This window comes from Parasteatoda tepidariorum, chromosome 6 (genome assembly GCF_043381705.1).
Source record: "Parasteatoda tepidariorum isolate YZ-2023 chromosome 6, CAS_Ptep_4.0, whole genome shotgun sequence".
In the NCBI taxonomy this organism is placed as follows: Eukaryota; Metazoa; Arthropoda; class Arachnida; order Araneae; family Theridiidae; genus Parasteatoda; species Parasteatoda tepidariorum.
The window spans coordinates 49,448,253-49,468,125 of NC_092209.1; the positions used below are offsets into that span (position 1 = coordinate 49,448,253).

Below are 19,873 nucleotides of genomic sequence, written 5' to 3' on the forward strand. Positions count from 1 at the left end.
GTTACTGATGAACTGCTTTACGCAGTTGAAGAGAAGCTTAAGCAAAACCGTAAGTTTACAATTAGTGCTCTCGTTACGGAATTTCCGCAAATCTCACGATCACTAATTCATGAAATTGTTACTGAAAAACTGAAATTTCGAAAACTTTGCTCACGTTGGGTACCCAAAATTCTTACTGAACAACACAAAAAACAACGGATGGGCAGTGCGCTTCAGTTTTTGACACGCTACAATGAAGATGGTGATGATTTTCTTTCTCGGATAGTCACGGGGGATGAAACTTGGGTATCTTACGAGACCCCTGAAACTAAACGGCAATCAATGGAATGGAGGCACACTTCGTCCCCAACGAAGGTTAAGCCTAAGCAAATCTTGACGCCTCGAAAATTCATGTGCACCGTTTTTAGGGACAAAAAAGGCATTTTGCTGATTGATTTCTTACCACGAGGCCAAACAATCAATGCACGTGTTTACTGCGAGACCATTAAGAAATTGCCCCGCGCAATACAGAACAAGCGCCGAGGATTACTGTCTGAAGGTGTTGTTTTTTTTACACGATAATGCCCGACCTCACACTGCGAACGTGACAAAAGAACTCCTACAGGAATTTGACTGGGACGTGTTTGACCATCCTCCGTACAGCCCTGACCTCGCTCCTGGCGACTTTCATTTCTTTTTACACTTAAAATCTTTCCTTGGTGGTCAACACTTCAACGATGACGACGAGCTGAAAGAGCATGTTACTACGTGGTTGAAAACACAGGCGGCAACCTTCTATGAAGAAGGCATACAAAAACTTGTGCCACGCTATGACAAGTGCCTACAAAATTTCGGAAGCTATGTAGAAAATTAGTTTCACAGTTGTAGATTTTTGTGCAATAAATATTATTTCTGTATCTGTACACGTTTTTTTTATATAAGCAAACGGAACTTACTTTGTGGATATACCTCGTATATTAGAGAGCACTCCTTTAGCATACAATTTTCTTACTTGTTCTTGAATTTAATGAGGAAAATAATTTTTTAAGCATAAAATAATAACGTAAATAAATCAAAAGAAAAGCAATCAAATCTTTAAAACTTTTACACTATCTACTCAAATAATATTTAAAACACTGGTCTATAGCTGGAACTAATTAAATTTTACTAAAAATAACAACACATATTACTGCTATGGAGTCTTTAAAAAAATCTTTAACAATTTATTGAAGTTAAAGAAATTACAGACGTTGAAACATTTAATAAAAATTTTTGGAGCTGTAAGAGAACACGCAACCTAGAAAATTCGTAACAACCATAACGTACAATTAAAAAAAAAAAAAGAACCTAACATAGTAAAAATGAAGAAGCTTTCTCAAATAGGTGGCTAGGACATGTATTTAGATATAGCGATAAAAATCCTGTTATAAAATATAACCTTCCAAACACCAGAGGGGAAAAGAAAGAGAGGAAGACCTAGAACAAGATGGTTAAATAGAGTAGAGGGGGGGGGGAAAAAGGCCTTGGGAGTTAATAATGGGAGAAGATATGGATGAGAAATAAGAAAGAGAAACAATTGAGAGGGCGAATAGATTTAGATGGGGTAAACTGACTAAGTTGGCATTAGCTGGTAACCGGCTGTAGTGCCTAAGAATGAAATACTAAGTGTCTTACAACAAAAATTAAATTAAACAAATTTTAAGAAAGGTTAACAATCAGCAATACACAAATGTTGCAAGTGTCTTAAACAAAATATAAACAGAATTCCCCCTAATTCACCAAGGAAGATAGGTGTTGCCCATTTTGAATTATTGACAGGTCAAGATTACCTTCCACAGTATCTGATAGTATCGGCATAGCAACCTCTGCCTCATGCCCTTTGTATGGGCATGAATGGACAACACCTCTTTGAGTGTACAAAATTTAAAGATATTTATAGTGTGAATACTTTCCATTCTGGTTTTCTGCATCTCTATAGGACAGCAAGATAACACACAGCCGTTCGGCCAAGGCTGGGCGTAAGATTAAAAAAAAAAATATTTTCACTCAATAATGGTCAATAATATTTTTGACCATTACTGAGAGAACTCAATATTATAAATGGTAAATAATATTTTTGACATGGTAAAAAATATTTTCTCTCAATAACGGTCATCTGAAAGCAACTTTTTTCTTTACTAACTTTGAATTTGGATTGACAAGATTCAAAATATTTCTCCAATGACTTATAAAATACAGGTCCTACTATATTTTAAATTATAAAAGTAAATTCTTCGACAAAAAACTGCAAGTTCAAGCTGAGTTTTAGCTACATGTTAAAATAATTACAAATATATTTTAGTTTGCATGTAGAATTTTTTTAAAAAATAAACAAATAACAATGTAAAGCAGAGTATATTGTATTGAATCGCTAACCTGCTGCAACAAACAAAACATTTTAGCCCTTTTTCTGTATAAGAATTTCAGAAATAACAGGATTAAAAAAGTACACTATTCCAATACTTGTTTGTCATACATACATTAAAAATTAATCGTGTTTATTTTAAAAACTTAATAAATTTGATAACTAAAAAAATATTAGGCTGAAAATGAAAAATATAAAATTGAATAAACATTTTCAATAAAATATTTAAAAAAAACTAGATTATTGGAAAATGTTAAAAATTAGTTTGAAATGCTTAAAAATTTTTTAAATTATTTAAAACTGTAAATAATTTAGAACTGTTTTTTCCCCCTTTTAAATTACTATCTATTATAAATTTTTAGATTACTCACTTAAGAATTCTTATAGTTTCCCCTTTACTTTAATAGGAAAAAAAAAACATGAAAATTCACTGTACATCTAAGTTGTTATTTACAATATTTTTTTATGTAAATTTAAAATGTAACAGAAAATTTCATATGTACAAAGACGAAAGATAAACTATTTAAACAATGTAAAAAATTTCACATGTTTAAAAAGATTTTAAGTAATTCGGAACTATTTTCCTTTTAAATTAGTATTCATTATAAATTTATGTCGTAAAGAATTATCTGGGCCTTAGAACGAATAAAATAAATATTTGAAAAGTTATTTACCTTTTTAAAAATTGCCAATTTGGCAAAATTTTTAAACATAAATGAAAATTATTAAAATCACTGCCTTATTCTCAGTTTTTAAAAATTTTTATTAACCCAGATAATACAGCATTGGAGTAAGTTTTTAAATATTAAAAATTTAGACCACAAACGTTTTTCATTTTTACAAAACTGGGTTTTTTCACCATATTGACATTTTATGCTATTTTCAGAATAAGAATAGAGAGCACTGACTATAGATTTTTTCAAACATTCATCATAACATAAAACTAACAAAAAAATTAAGTACTGACTATCAAACAAACAAAATAATAATTAGGCAGGCTATATTTATAACAGAATCCCAGAAATTAAATAAAAATAGAACTGATAAAATTAAATATGCATTTGTTTTACTGCACATCAATTTAAAATAATAAGAAAATTAATAATTTTTGTTCTTTTTAAAAGCTATAGCAACCCACTCCAGTAAACTCATAACTCAAGTTTGGGTCACGGCCCATAACTCAAGATTGGGTCACGACCCATAACCCAAGGTTGAGTCATGGGTAAGTTGGGATATCATGCAATATTCTTTTATCTACAATTAAATTCATTAATTTCTTAATAATCACCTTATCTTTCTTGATATCTGAAGTGACAAGTTAAGAATTTAACAAAAATTAAAATGCAAAACAAATTAATACATGTTTAAGAATTTATTTTTTATTCTTTTCTATAAACAGTAAGTCACAATAAATCCATGCATTATAGTTAAATGCATTTAAAACAATTCTCAAAAGAAAAACTTCCAAAAAAATAAAATTCTAATAAAACAACATTAAAAAATAAAGAACTTTTTTTAAATTCAAAATGCTATTAAAGCTTTTACATGATACACACTTAGGTCACATGTAATAATGATTATCAAAATATATAAGTATATAAGGGAAAAAAAACCTAAAAATACTGTTTTGCTATTTTATGTCTTTATGCAATGATATGAATTTTCATTTTAATTCAAAGTGCTATCATAATTATTACTTGTTGCACACTATATGCTACATTTAAGAATGAGTATCAAAATTTTTGAGGATAGAAGGAAAAAAAAGGAACTAAAATTATTGTTCTGTTAATCCATGATTATAGGTAATCATATGGTTCTTTAAATGATGCTTCAAAGTAAAGGATTTATTACAAACTGTGCACATATATGGACGGTTACCAGTATGAATACGGACATGTTTTCGAAAGTTACTACCATCATGAGTTGAATAACTACAATCTGAACAAGTCCTTAAAGTTAAGCGACGCTTGGTATAAGTAGAATATTTTGCTGTTTTCACATCTGTGCCTACAAAATACGTTTGAAAAGTTAATTATTTGAGATAATCTTTCAAATAGGTAAAAATTAAAAATAATTTATAAGTAAAAATATCTTTTAAAATAATTGAATATTACAAGAGAAATTACTTGTGTTTCAAATAATTTCATGACTTCAAAAAATTACATTTTTACATTACAACATGTTTTTTCCAAATATAAAAGCTAGTTTATAGGAAAAAATAATTTTTTTAGCACATTTTTTTTCTTTTCTTCTTGTATAAATGTTAACATTAACTTAATAGCAAATGAAATATACCTTCTTAAATCAGTTTTATTCCAAATTTTAAATGCATAGGAAAAAGCATTCAGTACTTCAAGTTGCATATAAAACGATTATGTATCTTTGAAAGTAAACTAAGCATGCTATGGAAATATTTTTAAAAAGTTTTTAAAAAAAATTAATATGCATTAAAATATGTAATTTTGAAAAATAACAAAATACAAATAAAAATACATAATTTTGAAAAATTACAACAAAATACTGATAAAATATGCATTATTTTAAATACTAAAACTAATTTTACAGAGAATATTTTTTTACAAACAAAAATAAATTTGAGGTAAATAAACCTGAAAATAACAGTACAAAAAGAAAGCTATATTTTTCCCTATTAACTGCTTTAGAAAAAATATAGCAATCAACACTTTCTTCAATTAATTAAGAGTGCGCTAAAATCCTTATAACACCAATGTAAACACCTAGTTATTGCACAAATTTCCTTGAAACTAAAATGAGAAAAAAAAAGTAGTATATGGCTAAAATAAATATACATATTTTAAAAATAAAATTGCTTTCACCTTAGTAATATAGCTCCAAACTTCACAAATAAAGATGAGAAAATTTTTAACTTATTTCATCAACAAACAACACTGAACACTAAGTACAGAAAGTAGGAACACCTAATTGATAAAAGTGGGACTACGGTATTTCACTTAATTACTGAAAATGAATTCAACATTAAGAAAATATTAATGCAAAATTGGATGGCCGTCAATATGCTACACAATTTAGTAATTGTAGTATATCAACAAGTGTACCTGGAACAATAAAGCTAGTATGTCATGATTTAATATTATAAATAGGGTTTTGAAAGAAATATTCTAACCAAAACAAGCTTTTTATTAAAATCCTCTATACATCTTGACTTACACAAAAATACATTAAAATGTCTTTCAAGCACAAGATAAAAAATCAAATTTACTAAAATTCTATTAATTTTCTACAATTAACACAAAAAAAACAACTTTAAAAGCAACTTTTCAATAATAAAAACGTGTTTGCAATAGAAAAATATATCCAAAGATTTCCTTATCAATATTAATAAATAGTTTAATGTCATTAGAAACAATATTAATGAAAATGTCATTATTGTGAAAAGTTAGAGAGTTAACAATTGTACAATTTAACTAACTCCAATAAAGTTTTGGAAATATTATAAACTTATTTCTTAAGGCTGGAAAAATAATTAAACCAGAAAATGCTAAGTAATATTATGTAAGCTAATAATATATTAAGAAACATTCAGAAGAATTTTGAATATTTATCAAAATTAAACGAACATTAATATGAAATACAAATATATAAATAGGAGTAAAACAAAAAACTAAACAAATTATAGAGATCTTTTTTGATGCTTAACAAGTAAAAAAAAAGAAAAAGCTTTTTAAAATATGTAAGAAGAAAACAGGTACATACACATCTTGATTAAATTGAGGGGAGAGAAAATTTTTAACTTCACTTTCCTGATTGCGATTAAACTTCAAATTTTATTAACTTATCTTTTTTATATTATTTTCATAAAACTTAACATTGAAATTGCTTAAAATTGTAATCCTATGATTTTTTTTTTCTACTACACATGCTAATGCAAATTTTACAAAACTTGTAACTGAATGATTCTCTGTTTTAGCAATGTACAATTTATTCAAATTTTAAAATGCATATATTGTGTAATTTTCTAATAAATGGATCAGGTCATGGCTTAAAATTATTTATACCAAAAGTAATACTTAACCTTGCCGATCTATTAAAAAAAAAACTTTTAGCACTTGTAAGAATTATAAGAATTGTGTTAAAAACAAATATTAAGAAAAACAACAACATACTTGCCAACATTCATTCTTTTCGAGAATGGAGTTTCCAAGTGGTAGTAAAACAATTACCGAAAAACAGTTTTACTCAAAAAGATATTTATATTTTAACCAGGTTGAAATTCGCTACTGTGAGGACTAATATGCTTTTTATATATTCGTTGTAATTATTTATATGTAGTGGTAGTCAAACTCATTTATAATTATTAATATAATTCAAAACGTTTAGGGAAATAACATGAATTTTGCTAGCACTTTAAGTACGAAAAAAAATCTTCCGGGAAAACCGGAAGAGTTGGCAGGTATGCAACAAAGTTTTTTGTTCACCATAAGTAATGAAAAATTGATTAAGGGGTAAAAAGTAATTAGGATTAAAAATAATTAACAACATTTTTATAATATATTTAAAAAGAGCAAAAAAAAAAGCATAAATAAAATAACTTCATTTACAATTATCTGCCGTCTTTTTAAAATGATAAAAGGAAAAAAAATTAGCTATAAAAACTGCATAAGTAATCAAAATCATTATTTTTAAAAAAACATTTAAGAAAATCTTATTTTTTTAAAATAGATAATGATAATTATTTATAACAAAATTATTTTAACTAATTTTCTCACATAGCATCTAAAAATTGAAAATAATAAAAAAAAAAGGGATTGAAGGGAAATTTTTAGACTTGTAAAAACAAATGATCTATAACAATGGAGATAAGAAAGAATTATTTTTACTTTAGAACATTAGAAGGTTGGGAGAAAAAAAAAGCTTTAGAACTTCTAACATTTATGCTAAAATACAATATTGTTGAACCATAGTCAAATTGCAAAAAATTTATTGCATTAGATGAGATTAAAAGCACTATATTTTAAGATTTGAAGGTTAAAAATAAAATAAAATAAGTTTTAGAACTTTTGCAACAGATTTAGCAATATTAAAACACAGTTATTCAATATTGTTATAACACAAAAATATTGCGAACTATTTATAACATCAGTAAAGACTACAGAAATCTATTGATTAGAAATTTGAAAAAAGTAAAGAAAAAACTTTAAAGCCTGTAAACAAATGGAAGTACTAAGATTAGAAGATCAGAAAGTTTTAAAAAAAAGATTTAGAACCTGTAGCAAATCAAGCAATGTTAAAATACTATCATCAATATTAACATACTACAGATAAAAATATTGTAAACTAGCATATCACAAAAGAATTTTAAAAAAAACATCATTAAATTGGAAGTTTATAAGTGAATTTTAAAAATATATATATAACTTGTAAAAGATTGAAAAATGTTAAAATACAATATACTGGTCCTTAGATTGTTTGAAATAAGATTACCCACAAACAAGTACTTAATATTAAGGTATAAAGGCTAATTCATTCTCGAGTTGAAGTATATAGCTGTAAATGTGGACCTTTGTGTTGTCAGATACACACTAATAGTTCTTAACCAGCTGGTCTATTGATTCTTTAAAATATGATTACCCACAAACAGTTACTTCAAATGTTAAGGTATGAAAGTTAATTCATTTGCAAGTTAAAGGATATAATTTCACATGCATATCTTCATGCTGCCAGATAAACACAAACAGTTCCTAACAAGTTGGTCTGTCGAATGTCGAATACCTACAAACAATTACTTAAAGTATGAAAGCTAATTTGTTCACAAGTTGAAGAATATAACTGCATGCGGACCTCCATGCTATCAGATATGCACTATCCATACTTAACTTACTCTTTTATTCAGCTTAGTTCTGAAGTAATATTGAAAATAAAAATAATTTTATTCTCGATTGGCTTGCTGATGAATCAATAAATGAGTCTGTAAATGGTGTTTGCGTGTGAAAGCTTTAGCACAGTTTTCACATTTAAATGGACGCTCACCAGTATGAATCCTCATATGTGCCTTCATATGTGATGAGTGATCGGTAGAATAATTACAATAGGAACAAAAATTCACTTTTCTCTGACCTTTTGATGGTCTACCTCTCCTAACTTGAATTAAGTTTTCAGATTGATTCATAAAAGAACTTAATACATAATCTTCGCCTATAAATAAAATAATTGTGATGACATAAATATTGATAAAGAAATGTTATTAGAATATAGGAACTATATGAATATTAGAAATATTAACCATAATAATACACAGATACAGGAGAAGTAGCATACAGTAAGGGAGATTGCTGTAACTATTTTAAGTTAAAAATAAAATCATGATGAACACAACATTAAAAGTTTACCTATTTCAAAAGCTAACTGATCCCCAAACAGTTGCTTTGACAATAGTAAAAAATTTATAAGTTTATAAAATCTGTGTGTATTACAAAATTTACACAAATATAACGAGCAATTCTTTACAGAGAAAAGGGATTATGAGGAGTCTTTGTATCAATTAACAAGAATAAGGAACAATTTGTCTTTCTAAATCCTTACATGCACAGCCAACAACATTCATCCATGACTAACATTATTTATCGACGATAATAGTTGGCACAAATTTCTATACAATTTTGACACTTTTAAATGATGTGGTTGGTACTTCAAATGATAGTACCAGTTTCGAACCTTGCAAGGATGTCATTTTTTAGCCTTGCTCTTTTATTATTATCTTTTTTTTTTTTTTTTTTTTTTTTTTNAAAAAAAATCAAAATCTTTTTTTTTTTTTTTTTTCATTTCACTCATAAAATCTAAAAATTGTTAGTCTATGTCACTCACCTTTTTTTTAAAAAAATAAATAAATAAACAACTATACTGTTTCAAAAAGTGTACTTATTTGCTTGTCTCTTAAATGTAACAAAAAAAGATTGAATTTTCAAGAAAATAAGTGGCATCAAATAAGATTGCATACACTACAGTCTTTGTGATTTTAAATCACACAAATGCAATTGAGATAAATGCAAAATGAAATAGATTATCTTAAAAATAAACTACTGTCATGTGATAAAGAAAAAAACCCTACTGGAATGGTTCAACACTAGAAAGACAATTGTATTTCAAGGAAAAAATTGCTAACTATTTCTAACTATTTTTTTTTTCTTTTTAAGTATTTAAACACTAACATATTATAGTTGTTTGTACGGACCAGCAATCACAAACCTTTTAAGGTAAATTCTGGAATTCTGGATGTATAATTTTGTCTTTTATCTTCTTAAATATTAGTAATTTCATAAGGAATAAAATATCAAATAAAAAGGGTATAAGGTAGAATTTAGCACCTTTCAATTCCGATTTTGCAGATGATCTTCGTCTGTGAATTAGTACCTTAAAGTTATGAAAACAAATATAGATATTTTGAAGATTTGCAAAGATTATAGATTATATAAAAAGAGATTATAGACAAACTAAAAGAACATAAAAATAGGAAAATTAATGCAAAAAAGACAAATATTTACCTGGTCACTCATAAAGTAGAAGTTAAGAGCTTCTCAAAAGTAAGTTGTTAAGTGAGTAATAAGGCAGGAACTAATGAATTTGTTTTAAACAGATTAAATAAAACCAGATAAGTTTTTTTTTCTTTTTGCTCTAAAAAATTTCTGAAAGAACTCAATCAGAGCTAAGCTGGAAAAACTCAATCAAAACGAACTCAGGATAAAACAATTTATGAAAGAACTCAATCAAAACTAAGTTAAGACTAAACAATTTCAAGAAGAACTCAATCAAAACTAAATTAAGACTATCCAATATCTGATCTTCTTTATGAAGCAGAATCTTATCATAAATATAGCTAATATGGAAAAATTCCAAATTTTCAGCTTGAACAATTCATTTAACATTTTTGCACAAAAGTAATTATTTGGACGAAACCACAATTCACCATTAAAACTTCTACGACATGATTACTATATTGCTGATTGAAATCGATGATTTTTAAAATTAGATGTGATTAACCAATAATTGTGAAACTATAAAACTCCATGCTACAAGGTTTGTTGCTGCATCTAGCAAGTTTTATGGGAATGACTTTTCAAAAAGAGGGACTTGGAATAAGCATGAAAAGAGGCGGATGAAAGTATTTTAATTTGTAAACAGACACAATTTGCAAAAAGAGAAAAAAAATTTATGGGCCCAAATTAATAATTTAAAAAAAGGGAGTAAGCAGTTTTACTCCTTACAAACTCAGAAACTATGAAGGGACAAAAACTTTTTAACCAGAGGAAACACAAAAAGGTAAATCTTTCACAATTTCCCAATTGTATAAAAAAGGCAGTGACAGTTTGACAATGGTCAGTATTGCCCACAAGCCACTTTTACTTCCCAAATAAGCCCTCGATTTGAAGCTGGACGGGCTTCAAACCACCACTGGGTATCAAACCCCCGATTCTTCACAATGACAGTTCAGTGCCTTAACAACTGAGCCATCACAGCCAAATGTTAATTGATATATATGCTTATAACATTTTTAATTCAATAAAGCTCTTAATAATCAAATTAATTCATCAAATCACAATAACATGTTCTGGTAAAAAAACAAACTGAAATATAACTAAAAAAAATTTGTAACAATACTTTATTTCTTAAATAGAACACTTTTAACCTATACATCAAATTGATATTTAAATTTTCATTACAAGATTTTGAGAAAAATTTCTTCTCTTCTTCAATTTAATGTATTTCAAAATTCGTTAACAATTGAATCATGAATGATACCAATCTGCACTTTTTTTACAGAATGTTAAAAAAAAAACAAAAAAAATTCCCAAAGAATGATTAGCATGAAAAAATTATGACTAATAATAATTTGAAATGCATACACAACATTAGAATTCGTTACAACACAACATATTTTAGGATCCCAAACTATTACCAATGTATCATGAATATAAAAGTTAAGTACTGAAACACATCACAACTGAATGCACATTCAAATGTGGATAACTGCTTATAAATTCTATGTGATAATAAGATGGTGCATATTAAATTATTCCTTTATATAAGAGAGCTACATTGCAAGTGTTTCTTTCTTATTTATTTCTTAATAATAGTTTTAGTTCGTTAACAATTGAAACCAGCAGTTAGCAACATATCTATCACAAAACCTTGTTCAGTGCAAGCCATTATGAAAAAAAATTAACAATAAAACCTCGAGTTAGGAATGCTTGACTTCAGTATTCTACTGTCTTTACGATAAGTTCACTGCAGGATAAAATTTTAAAACACTTTTTACACATAAAATAAGAGAAATTTTCATAAATTTGGCTGCAGTTGTATATACCATTTAAAATTAAGCAAAGAAACTTTGTTGAATATAATTAATTCTAAAATGTGCTCCATGTGACAAAAAATTTTCATAAAAGTGAAGAAATTAATCAAAATTTAACATCATAGCAAACAAAAAGTGATAAACTCATTCCTTAAAAAAGTTGAATTTTTTTTTATAAGACTGATGAATTATTAAATGATATTTGTGAGGAAAAAACATTGTGTCAATGATCATAGATAACATAGTAATAGATAACATGGCCATAGATAGATAATTTAATAGTCATAGATAACATCCATGCAAATATCCTTAGTATAGATATTACAATTTCTAGAGGTGAGAAATTGAAATTTTAAAATTTAAAGCTTATAAAATAGAAACAAAATAAAAACAAATATTAATCAAAATACAGTATCACAGCAAAGGAAAAAAGTAATTATATAACTTATTCATTACAATAAAAAAATTAAATTTTTTTAGATTGATGAGTAAAGAGGTGACTCTGTAAATGGTGTTTGTGAGTAAAAGCTTTGTTGCACTTTAAACATTTAAATGGGCGTTCACCAGTATGAATTCTCAAATGTCCTTTTAAGTGGGAGGAATAGCAAGTAGAATAATCACAATAAGAACAAAAGTGAAATTTTGCTCTCATAGAATCACACACTTTAACACCTTGCAAATTATTTTGAGCTTCAATAATCCTGAAAGATTTTAATATACTGTTTACACCTAAAATAAAAGAAATTTTGATAAAAATAGCTGATATTACATGACATTCAAAATTAAAAAGAAACTTAGTTATTTTAAAGAAATGTTTTGTTAGTCAAAATAGTAAGAAGCTACTTTTTTCATTGTACAGTTTACAAAATAGTAAATAGTTAAAAAAAAAAAAAAATATGAGAACAAATCACAGGAAAGAAATAAAAAAATTCAAGCTCATTCGTTAAAAAAGAAATCTTATTTTTTATTTGATAGATGAGTTAACAGATGTCCCTGTAAATGATGTTTTTGGGCAAAGGTTTTTTCACAGTTCATACATTTAAATGGGCGTTCACCAGTGTGAATCCTGACATGTTTTTTTAAATGTGTAGTGTAAAGAGTAGTATAATTACAATAAGCACAGAAATGAAGTTTTGCATTTTTGAATCTATTGGCTTGCATATCAGTATCTGCTTCAATATTATAAACATATTTCAATACACTGTTGTGACCTAGAACAAAAAAAAATAATTATTAATAAGCATTGCTGCAATGATAGGAAATTAAATGAAGATATAAATGCAGGTACGTATTCCATTTACAGAATACCTTCCCCTTATCAATGAACTATTCAATGAATCAATGATAAAAAATTACTCATTAAAATATAAAGGAAAGATACAAATTGTTTAGAATTTCAATTTCGTACTTGTATTTTTGATTTGCTTGAATAAATGAGGGGGGAAAATATCATTAGGCTTGAAAAATTGAATAATTTAAATGTACAAATGATTCTTATCATACTTAACTCAATCAGGCAATAAATGTCATATGAAACATCATACATAATTTTGCATTACTACCACACTTAGCACAGACTCTTTTATCAATGTAAGCATTTTTCACTTCATGTTACAATGATAAAAATCTGAAATTTTTTTGTACAAACAACCAAATCTTACATTTTTATTATGTAAATTAAAAATCACAATTAATTGTAAATTAAACATTATCTTTTACAATACCAAGATCGATAAAATTAAAATTAGACTAGCTTAAACAGACAATAACACCTAAAAGAAATTTTTTAATATATATATATNATATATATATATACTTCTTTACTTGTATAAGTATTAGCAATAAATGAAATTTCAAGTTCCTGAATTATTTTTTATAATTTTTATTCTCGTGAGTTTCTTTACATATTTTCATTATTACTAGAAATTTTCCATGTTATTAACATTTTTCAGTTCTTCATGCTGATAGTTCTTTAATTCTTTTTTTTTTTTTTTTTGGTTCTTTTTATTAAATGTCATTTTACAAATCAACTTTACATCAGACTTGACCATTTATAATTCCAAAATAAATATTGTAATAATAAAATATCAAGAGATAGAGATATGTCAAAATATAAATTAGACAAAATATTTTAAAAGTTAAAAAAAAAATCAACAATTTAGTCAAAAATTATTAACATAACAATTAGAAGATAAAACGAATAACAATCCCAAAATATTTTAGGTAGTCTCTACCTCTACCAAACATCATAAATATCTAACATTTACATAGAAGCAATTTGATATTTAACAATAAGAGAAACAATAATAAAAAGCAGTTTTCAAATAAAACGCTTCCAATTAATAATGCATATTTTTTGTATTGAATTGAATATTAAAAAGTAATGGCAGTTATCTTTTTCATTTGAGATTATTTGTTAATATAAATTACATAGTTTTTAGAATTTGTATTGTTGTTTAATAACAGTTATTTAAAATATTTTTTGTAATATAAAAGAATCACATTAAGAAAGACTCAAAAAGAAATTTTTCCTTAAAATAAAACCAACGTGTTTAATATAGGGGTGCACATTTTTTGAAGGGCTACAGGATAAAATAATTTAACTTTGGAGGAACATAACTCAGTCTTAATGATAATAACAATAACTTAATAATTCCTTCAATATAAATTTATCTTAAATACTAAAAGACAAAACATAGCGAACTATAAATAAAATATTTTTGAAAAAAAATTTTAGATTATGCACAGAATGCCTTCTCTACATATTCCAAGAGTTCATCTTAAATTATAGCAAGTTTTTAACTTTTCCTAATGGAGTTTTTATTTTTTTATTCCACAGAACTTTTTCCTACATATTAACTACTGAAATTTTAATTTTTAAAATAAAAATACCCAAAGTATTAAACATGTTTCGGTTAAAAAAATATTCAAATTAAATTTTGTGACACTAAAACTAGTACCTCAACATTTTAGAATTTTAATGTAATAATTTCTTTTAAAATCATATAAGTTAATTTGATGTACAACTACGTTTTGTTTTTTTTCCAATATGGAAAGCAGTCTCCCGACAACAGGTTTTATTATCTCTAATCAGTCTATTACCTGTTAGGTATTTGTAATTCAGTGTTTTCACTACAGTGCGAGAACGCGAGAATCTCACATATTTTTTTTCTTTTCTCGCATTAAAAAATTATTACCGCGAGAAATTCGCGCATTCTATAAATCAATTTCAAAATTTGCCAATTTCTTGCATTTTGGAAAAAGCTTCGAATTACGCCATTTAGAATAAAATCCGTTTCACTTTTCTTCCTGGATCTTTCATTATTTTCAACATCTGCCCCATTATCTAGCCTCCCTATTTACCAGTATTGTTCAGAAACTTTTCGAACAGAACACAGCCACGGAACCCCTTTCAGAACACATTTCTCTGTTTACCATAGGTAAGGTTTCTTCATGTAAGACGTTCAAACTTTTTATGCACTTATGTAAGATGGACAAATACCTTGTGAAGGCAAAATCTTCTATGATGATGCACCAAAAATATTCAATGCCTTAAAAAATAGAAGACGTTAAAAATGTATTATAATTAAAGAAATGATTTTTTTTCAAGAGTTTTTGTGTTTTTTTAGTTTTTAGAAATCTCACTTAACTTTTTGAAATCTCACCCTGTTTTTGAGAAAGGGTGAGAAATTCTCACCCATTTTTTTTCTGTGATGAAAACACTGTAATTTATTATTAAATCAAATAATAATAAAATATTATTTGATTACTTACAAATTACAACTGTGAATACAAATGAAATATTATTCACAAATTTAAAATGGCCCCCATTATCTCTAATCAGATTATTACCTGTTAGGTATCTGTAATTTATTATTAAATCAAATAATAATTGTAACAAATAATAAATTAATGAGAAAAACAATTATTTTAAAATTAATTATTCTTTGTTATAATTATAATTCAATCTAATAAAACTTTAATATTATTAGAATTAATTGAAATTATAACAATTAATAAACAGTTGATGATAAAAAGCAATAACAAATTGTAATAAATTCTATAACTCCTTCCACAAATTAATGAAAATCTTGAGTCTAAAAATTATCTGGAGGAAAATGCAAGGAATAAATTAATATTTACAACAAGTAAGAAGCATGGTACGTTTTAAAATGTCTCAAAATATTTTTTGGTGAACAACCATATGAGATTTCATATTCCATTTCAAACTAAACCTTCTTCCACATACAGGACAGGCAAATGGCTTTTCCCCAGTATGAACAGCCATATGCCGTTTTAAATGGGCTTTATTCCATGTTGAATAGTCACAAGTACTGCAGAAATGTAAAGCCAACCCTTGATTTCGCTGTGTTTTTAAGTCTTCATTAATACCTAAAAATAACAAACTAATTTGAATTTAAAATATTTTTTAATTATTTATTATTTTGAAGTTACCTGAAAATAAATGAAGTGTCAAAAAGGAATAGAAAAATCAGCTTCCCCAATTTAGAATGAATATCAGATAATTGTTTGTTGTTAATTTACGTCACACTAGAGCTGCACAATGAGCTATTGGCAACGGTCTGGGAAACATCCCGGAGGATGATCCGAAGACATGCCATCAGAATTTTTCATCCTCTGCGGAGGGGATGGCACCCCCCCCCCCCTTCGGTAGCCCAACGACCTGTGCACGAAGTCGAGCACTTTACAGTAGCACAGTTTAACGAGGACCAATACCGCACACCCTCGGTCCCTACTCAGACTGATCCAAGTGGTCACCCAGCCGCACAATGACCGTAGCCAGTGATGCTTGACTTCGGTGATCTGCTTAACAATCAGTCCACTGCGGGACGAATATCAGATAAAATTTAGATATTCAGACAAACATTAAAGCAGGAAAAAGTAATAAAATAAAAGATGCGTGTTTGTAAAACAGCACTTTGTCAGGTGATTCTTTTCCATTTTGATTTAATGTTTTAATTGTTAACTTACTTCTTTGTCTCTTTTGTTTTTGTAAATTGGATTCATTTTCTGATTATATATCAAATAAAATTGTATCTTCGATATAAACTTTTATTAAATAGTTTCAAAGAGCTAGAAACTTTTATATCATCTTTATTTCAGGTGATATGATACATTACTTACAGTCCAATTAAATTAAATATTATCTTTTTAACTGTCTAATTATCTAATATGAGAAATAAATAAACCATTATAAATTTTACCCTTTACAATAAGATAAGAGATTAGAGATATCCAAGCCACCAGGAAGGCTGTCATGTGAATATACAATACTACAATGCATAATTTTGATGCCTCATATTTAAGCAAATAATTTTGTTTTTACTTTTAATTACACCTAATTTTAAATGAGAGGATATGTTTCAAACCAGTATCTGTTCGCGCCAACTACAGTCGCCAAAGGGGTTACAGGTATTTTACTTTCAAAAATTAATATTTTGACGTTTGCTTGCAGGTTACACCTTTCCAGTTGGTCCCCTTCTGATATTTTTTTTATTAATTATTGTCACATTATTAATTTATTATTATCACACTTATTGGTGATTATTGTAGCGTAGGTACCGATGTGGAGATTTTCTTCATACGATATAACAGACACATAATTTGAGGAATTTTTTAAACAGTCAATATCTGCTTTGCTCATCCAGTTTATATTTCAACGTTGTATTTTTACTCATTCACGGCTAAACTTAATAGGTTTAGAGTCTAAAAATTAAATAAATGCTAATGTCACTAGTTAATAAAAACATTACAATCATCAACTCTGAATAAAATTTCAGAACGTAAGAACTATTTGTTTACGCTACATTTCACTTGTGCCGAAAAAAAACCTTCTACGATTACTTTCAAAACTAAAAATAACAAAACCAGGTTTTAACTATTCATAGGACAAACAACTTCATTTATGAAATCAAGAAAAAAGAGAACATTTAATTTATAATTCACAACAACAAATAATAATATTTATAAATTCAATATCAACACCAAAAATGACAAATCAAACAAACACGGCAAACAGTCACAGTTACAGCAGTTGGTGGTTTGTAGTATTTTGCTTTTAATCGTCGGTAGTCCAAACTACCTCAATCACACCAAAAATTCTCCTATCGCACTACGATTTGCTCATGTTCGAAATGTCATTTCATGTTTTTAATTGATTGATTTGTTCATTTACGTCGCACTAGAGCTGCACAATGGGCTATTGGCGACGGTCTGGGAAACATCCCTGAGGATGATCCGACGACATGCCATCACAATTTTGATCCTCCGCAGAGGGGATGGCACCCCCGCTTCGGTAGCCCGACGACCTGCACGTGAAGTCGAGCACTTTACGGTAGAACAGTTTAACGAGGACCAATACCGCACACCCTCGGTCCCTACGCAGACTGATCCAAGTGGTCACCCACCCGCACACTGACCGCAGGCAGTGATGTTTGACTTCGGTGATCTGCAGGGAACCGTGTCTTAACGATCAGTCCACTACGAGACTATCGTTACAAACAAACAAAGTCATTTCATGTATTTCTTAAAGTTCGTTGTTGTTGTTGTTAATTTACGCCGCACTAGAGCTGCACATTGGGCTATTGGCGACGGTCTGGGAAACATCCCGGAGGATGATCCGAAGACATGCCATCGCAATTTTGATCCTCCACTGAGGGGATGGCACCCCCGCTTCGGTAGCCCGACAACCTGCACGCGAAGTCGAGCACTTAACGGTAGAACAGTTTAACGAGGACCAATGCCGCACACCTCGATCCCTACGCAGACTGTTCCAAGTGGTCACCCACCCGCACACTGACCGTAGCCAGTGATGCTTGACCTCGGTGATCTCCTGGGAACCGTGTCTTCATATTTTAATTGTGACAATTTTAATCAAATTATAATCATTTTAAATCTAATTTAATTGGTTTATTAAATCTATTTAAATGGTTTCGACTTTCTCAAGGTCGCGGTCGTCAGGCTACCGAAGCGGGGGTGCCATCCCCTCCGCACAGGATCAAAATTGTGATGGCATGTCTTCGGATCATCCTCCGTGATGTTTCCCAGACCGTCGCCAATAGCCCATTGTGCAGCTCCAGTATAATCAACTTGTAAATTAACAACAACAAGGTTTATGTTATTAATTTTACGAAAGAAACCTGTTTATGTTTCACTGAGTTTTTATTTCCCAATCTTAAGAATATTAGCGTGAAAAAGTACTTATTAGTGCCGAGAAAGGCGGATAAAAATGATGGGATCATTAGTTTAAGAATACTTAACATTTAAAAAAAAAAAAAGAGTTTCAAATGTTTCCACGAATACATTTATACTTTTTAATTCTTAAAAGTGCAATGATATTTTAAGAAAACAAATTAATATTTTTATTCAAGAAAAGAAAATCATACCAACTACCGCGTTTATCCCAAGTATTGACAAAACAGAGTGCTAAGGAGAATTAATTTTAAAAAATACATTGAAGACAAATTGCTTCAATTCATTTTCAATGCATAAAAATATGTTTGTCTAATATTTATCTTATTTTAAGTGTTATAAAATGCTAGTTTTATGGTGTATAGCAACTTCAGACTCAGCTTGTAAGACAGTCCTTGTAACATATATACGTAGAAAAGCGTAGCGCTATAGCGTAGAAAAGATTTGAAAGTCACCCACCAATTTAATTAACACATATCTATCGGCGGAAAGTTAATTATGCTCTCTTTTATAATCAACAGAGAGCTCCACCCTCTGCTGATCGCCGTCTCTTGAAAGCGTTGAGATTGACGCAGCTCTTTTATCCTAAAATTAAATAAAATAATCCTATTTTAATTTTTACGTTTTACCTTGATATTTTTTATAGTTCATTTTAGTTATACTAAAGTCTAACTCCTCTGTTTTTTATTGCTCACCAATCTTTAGAGATTTAAAACTTCACGTCTCCAAATAAATTAGAAATTTAAAGAAAGTAAAGCGCAATGTTATAACGTTTCTTGCAACAAACGTTATAACTACAAAATAATAAGTTTTCGCTAAACTGAATGACGTATGTAAAAAAAGAAATCTTCAACTTTGACATAAAATTACTAAAAAAATTAACAGCAATAATAACATTTTTCCAGAAATATACAAAAGCAAAGATCATATTGTTTTATTTGACTTGAGTT

The 19,873-nt window shown here is 28.1% G+C and overlaps 1 protein-coding gene across 19 annotated transcripts; it reads right to left on the reverse strand.

Annotated features, from left to right (window-relative positions):
- Positions 1-7: 7 nt before the first annotated feature.
- Positions 8-17,838, reverse strand: LOC122269970 (zinc finger protein 266-like). 19 transcript variants are annotated; one of them, XM_043045525.2, is made up of 4 exons: positions 17,540-17,709; positions 15,913-16,103; positions 12,824-12,922; positions 8-4,390 (listed from the first exon to the last, which is right to left on the reverse strand). In XM_043045525.2, exons 2-4 carry the CDS (start codon positions 15,932-15,934, stop codon positions 4,158-4,160), a joined length of 354 nt encoding a protein of 117 aa, XP_042901459.1. In that variant the 5' UTR covers positions 15,935-16,103; positions 17,540-17,709; the 3' UTR covers positions 8-4,157. The 19 variants fall into 19 exon arrangements, 13 of the variants coding, with proteins under 13 accessions (XP_042901459.1, XP_071038437.1, XP_042901455.1 ...); XM_071182336.1 differs by having other exon boundaries at positions 3,728-4,390; positions 15,855-16,103; positions 17,540-17,742; XR_011637011.1 differs by lacking the exon at positions 17,540-17,709 and adding an exon at positions 17,295-17,528 and having other exon boundaries at positions 3,761-4,390.
- Between the last annotated feature and the right edge of the window lie 2,035 nt (positions 17,839-19,873).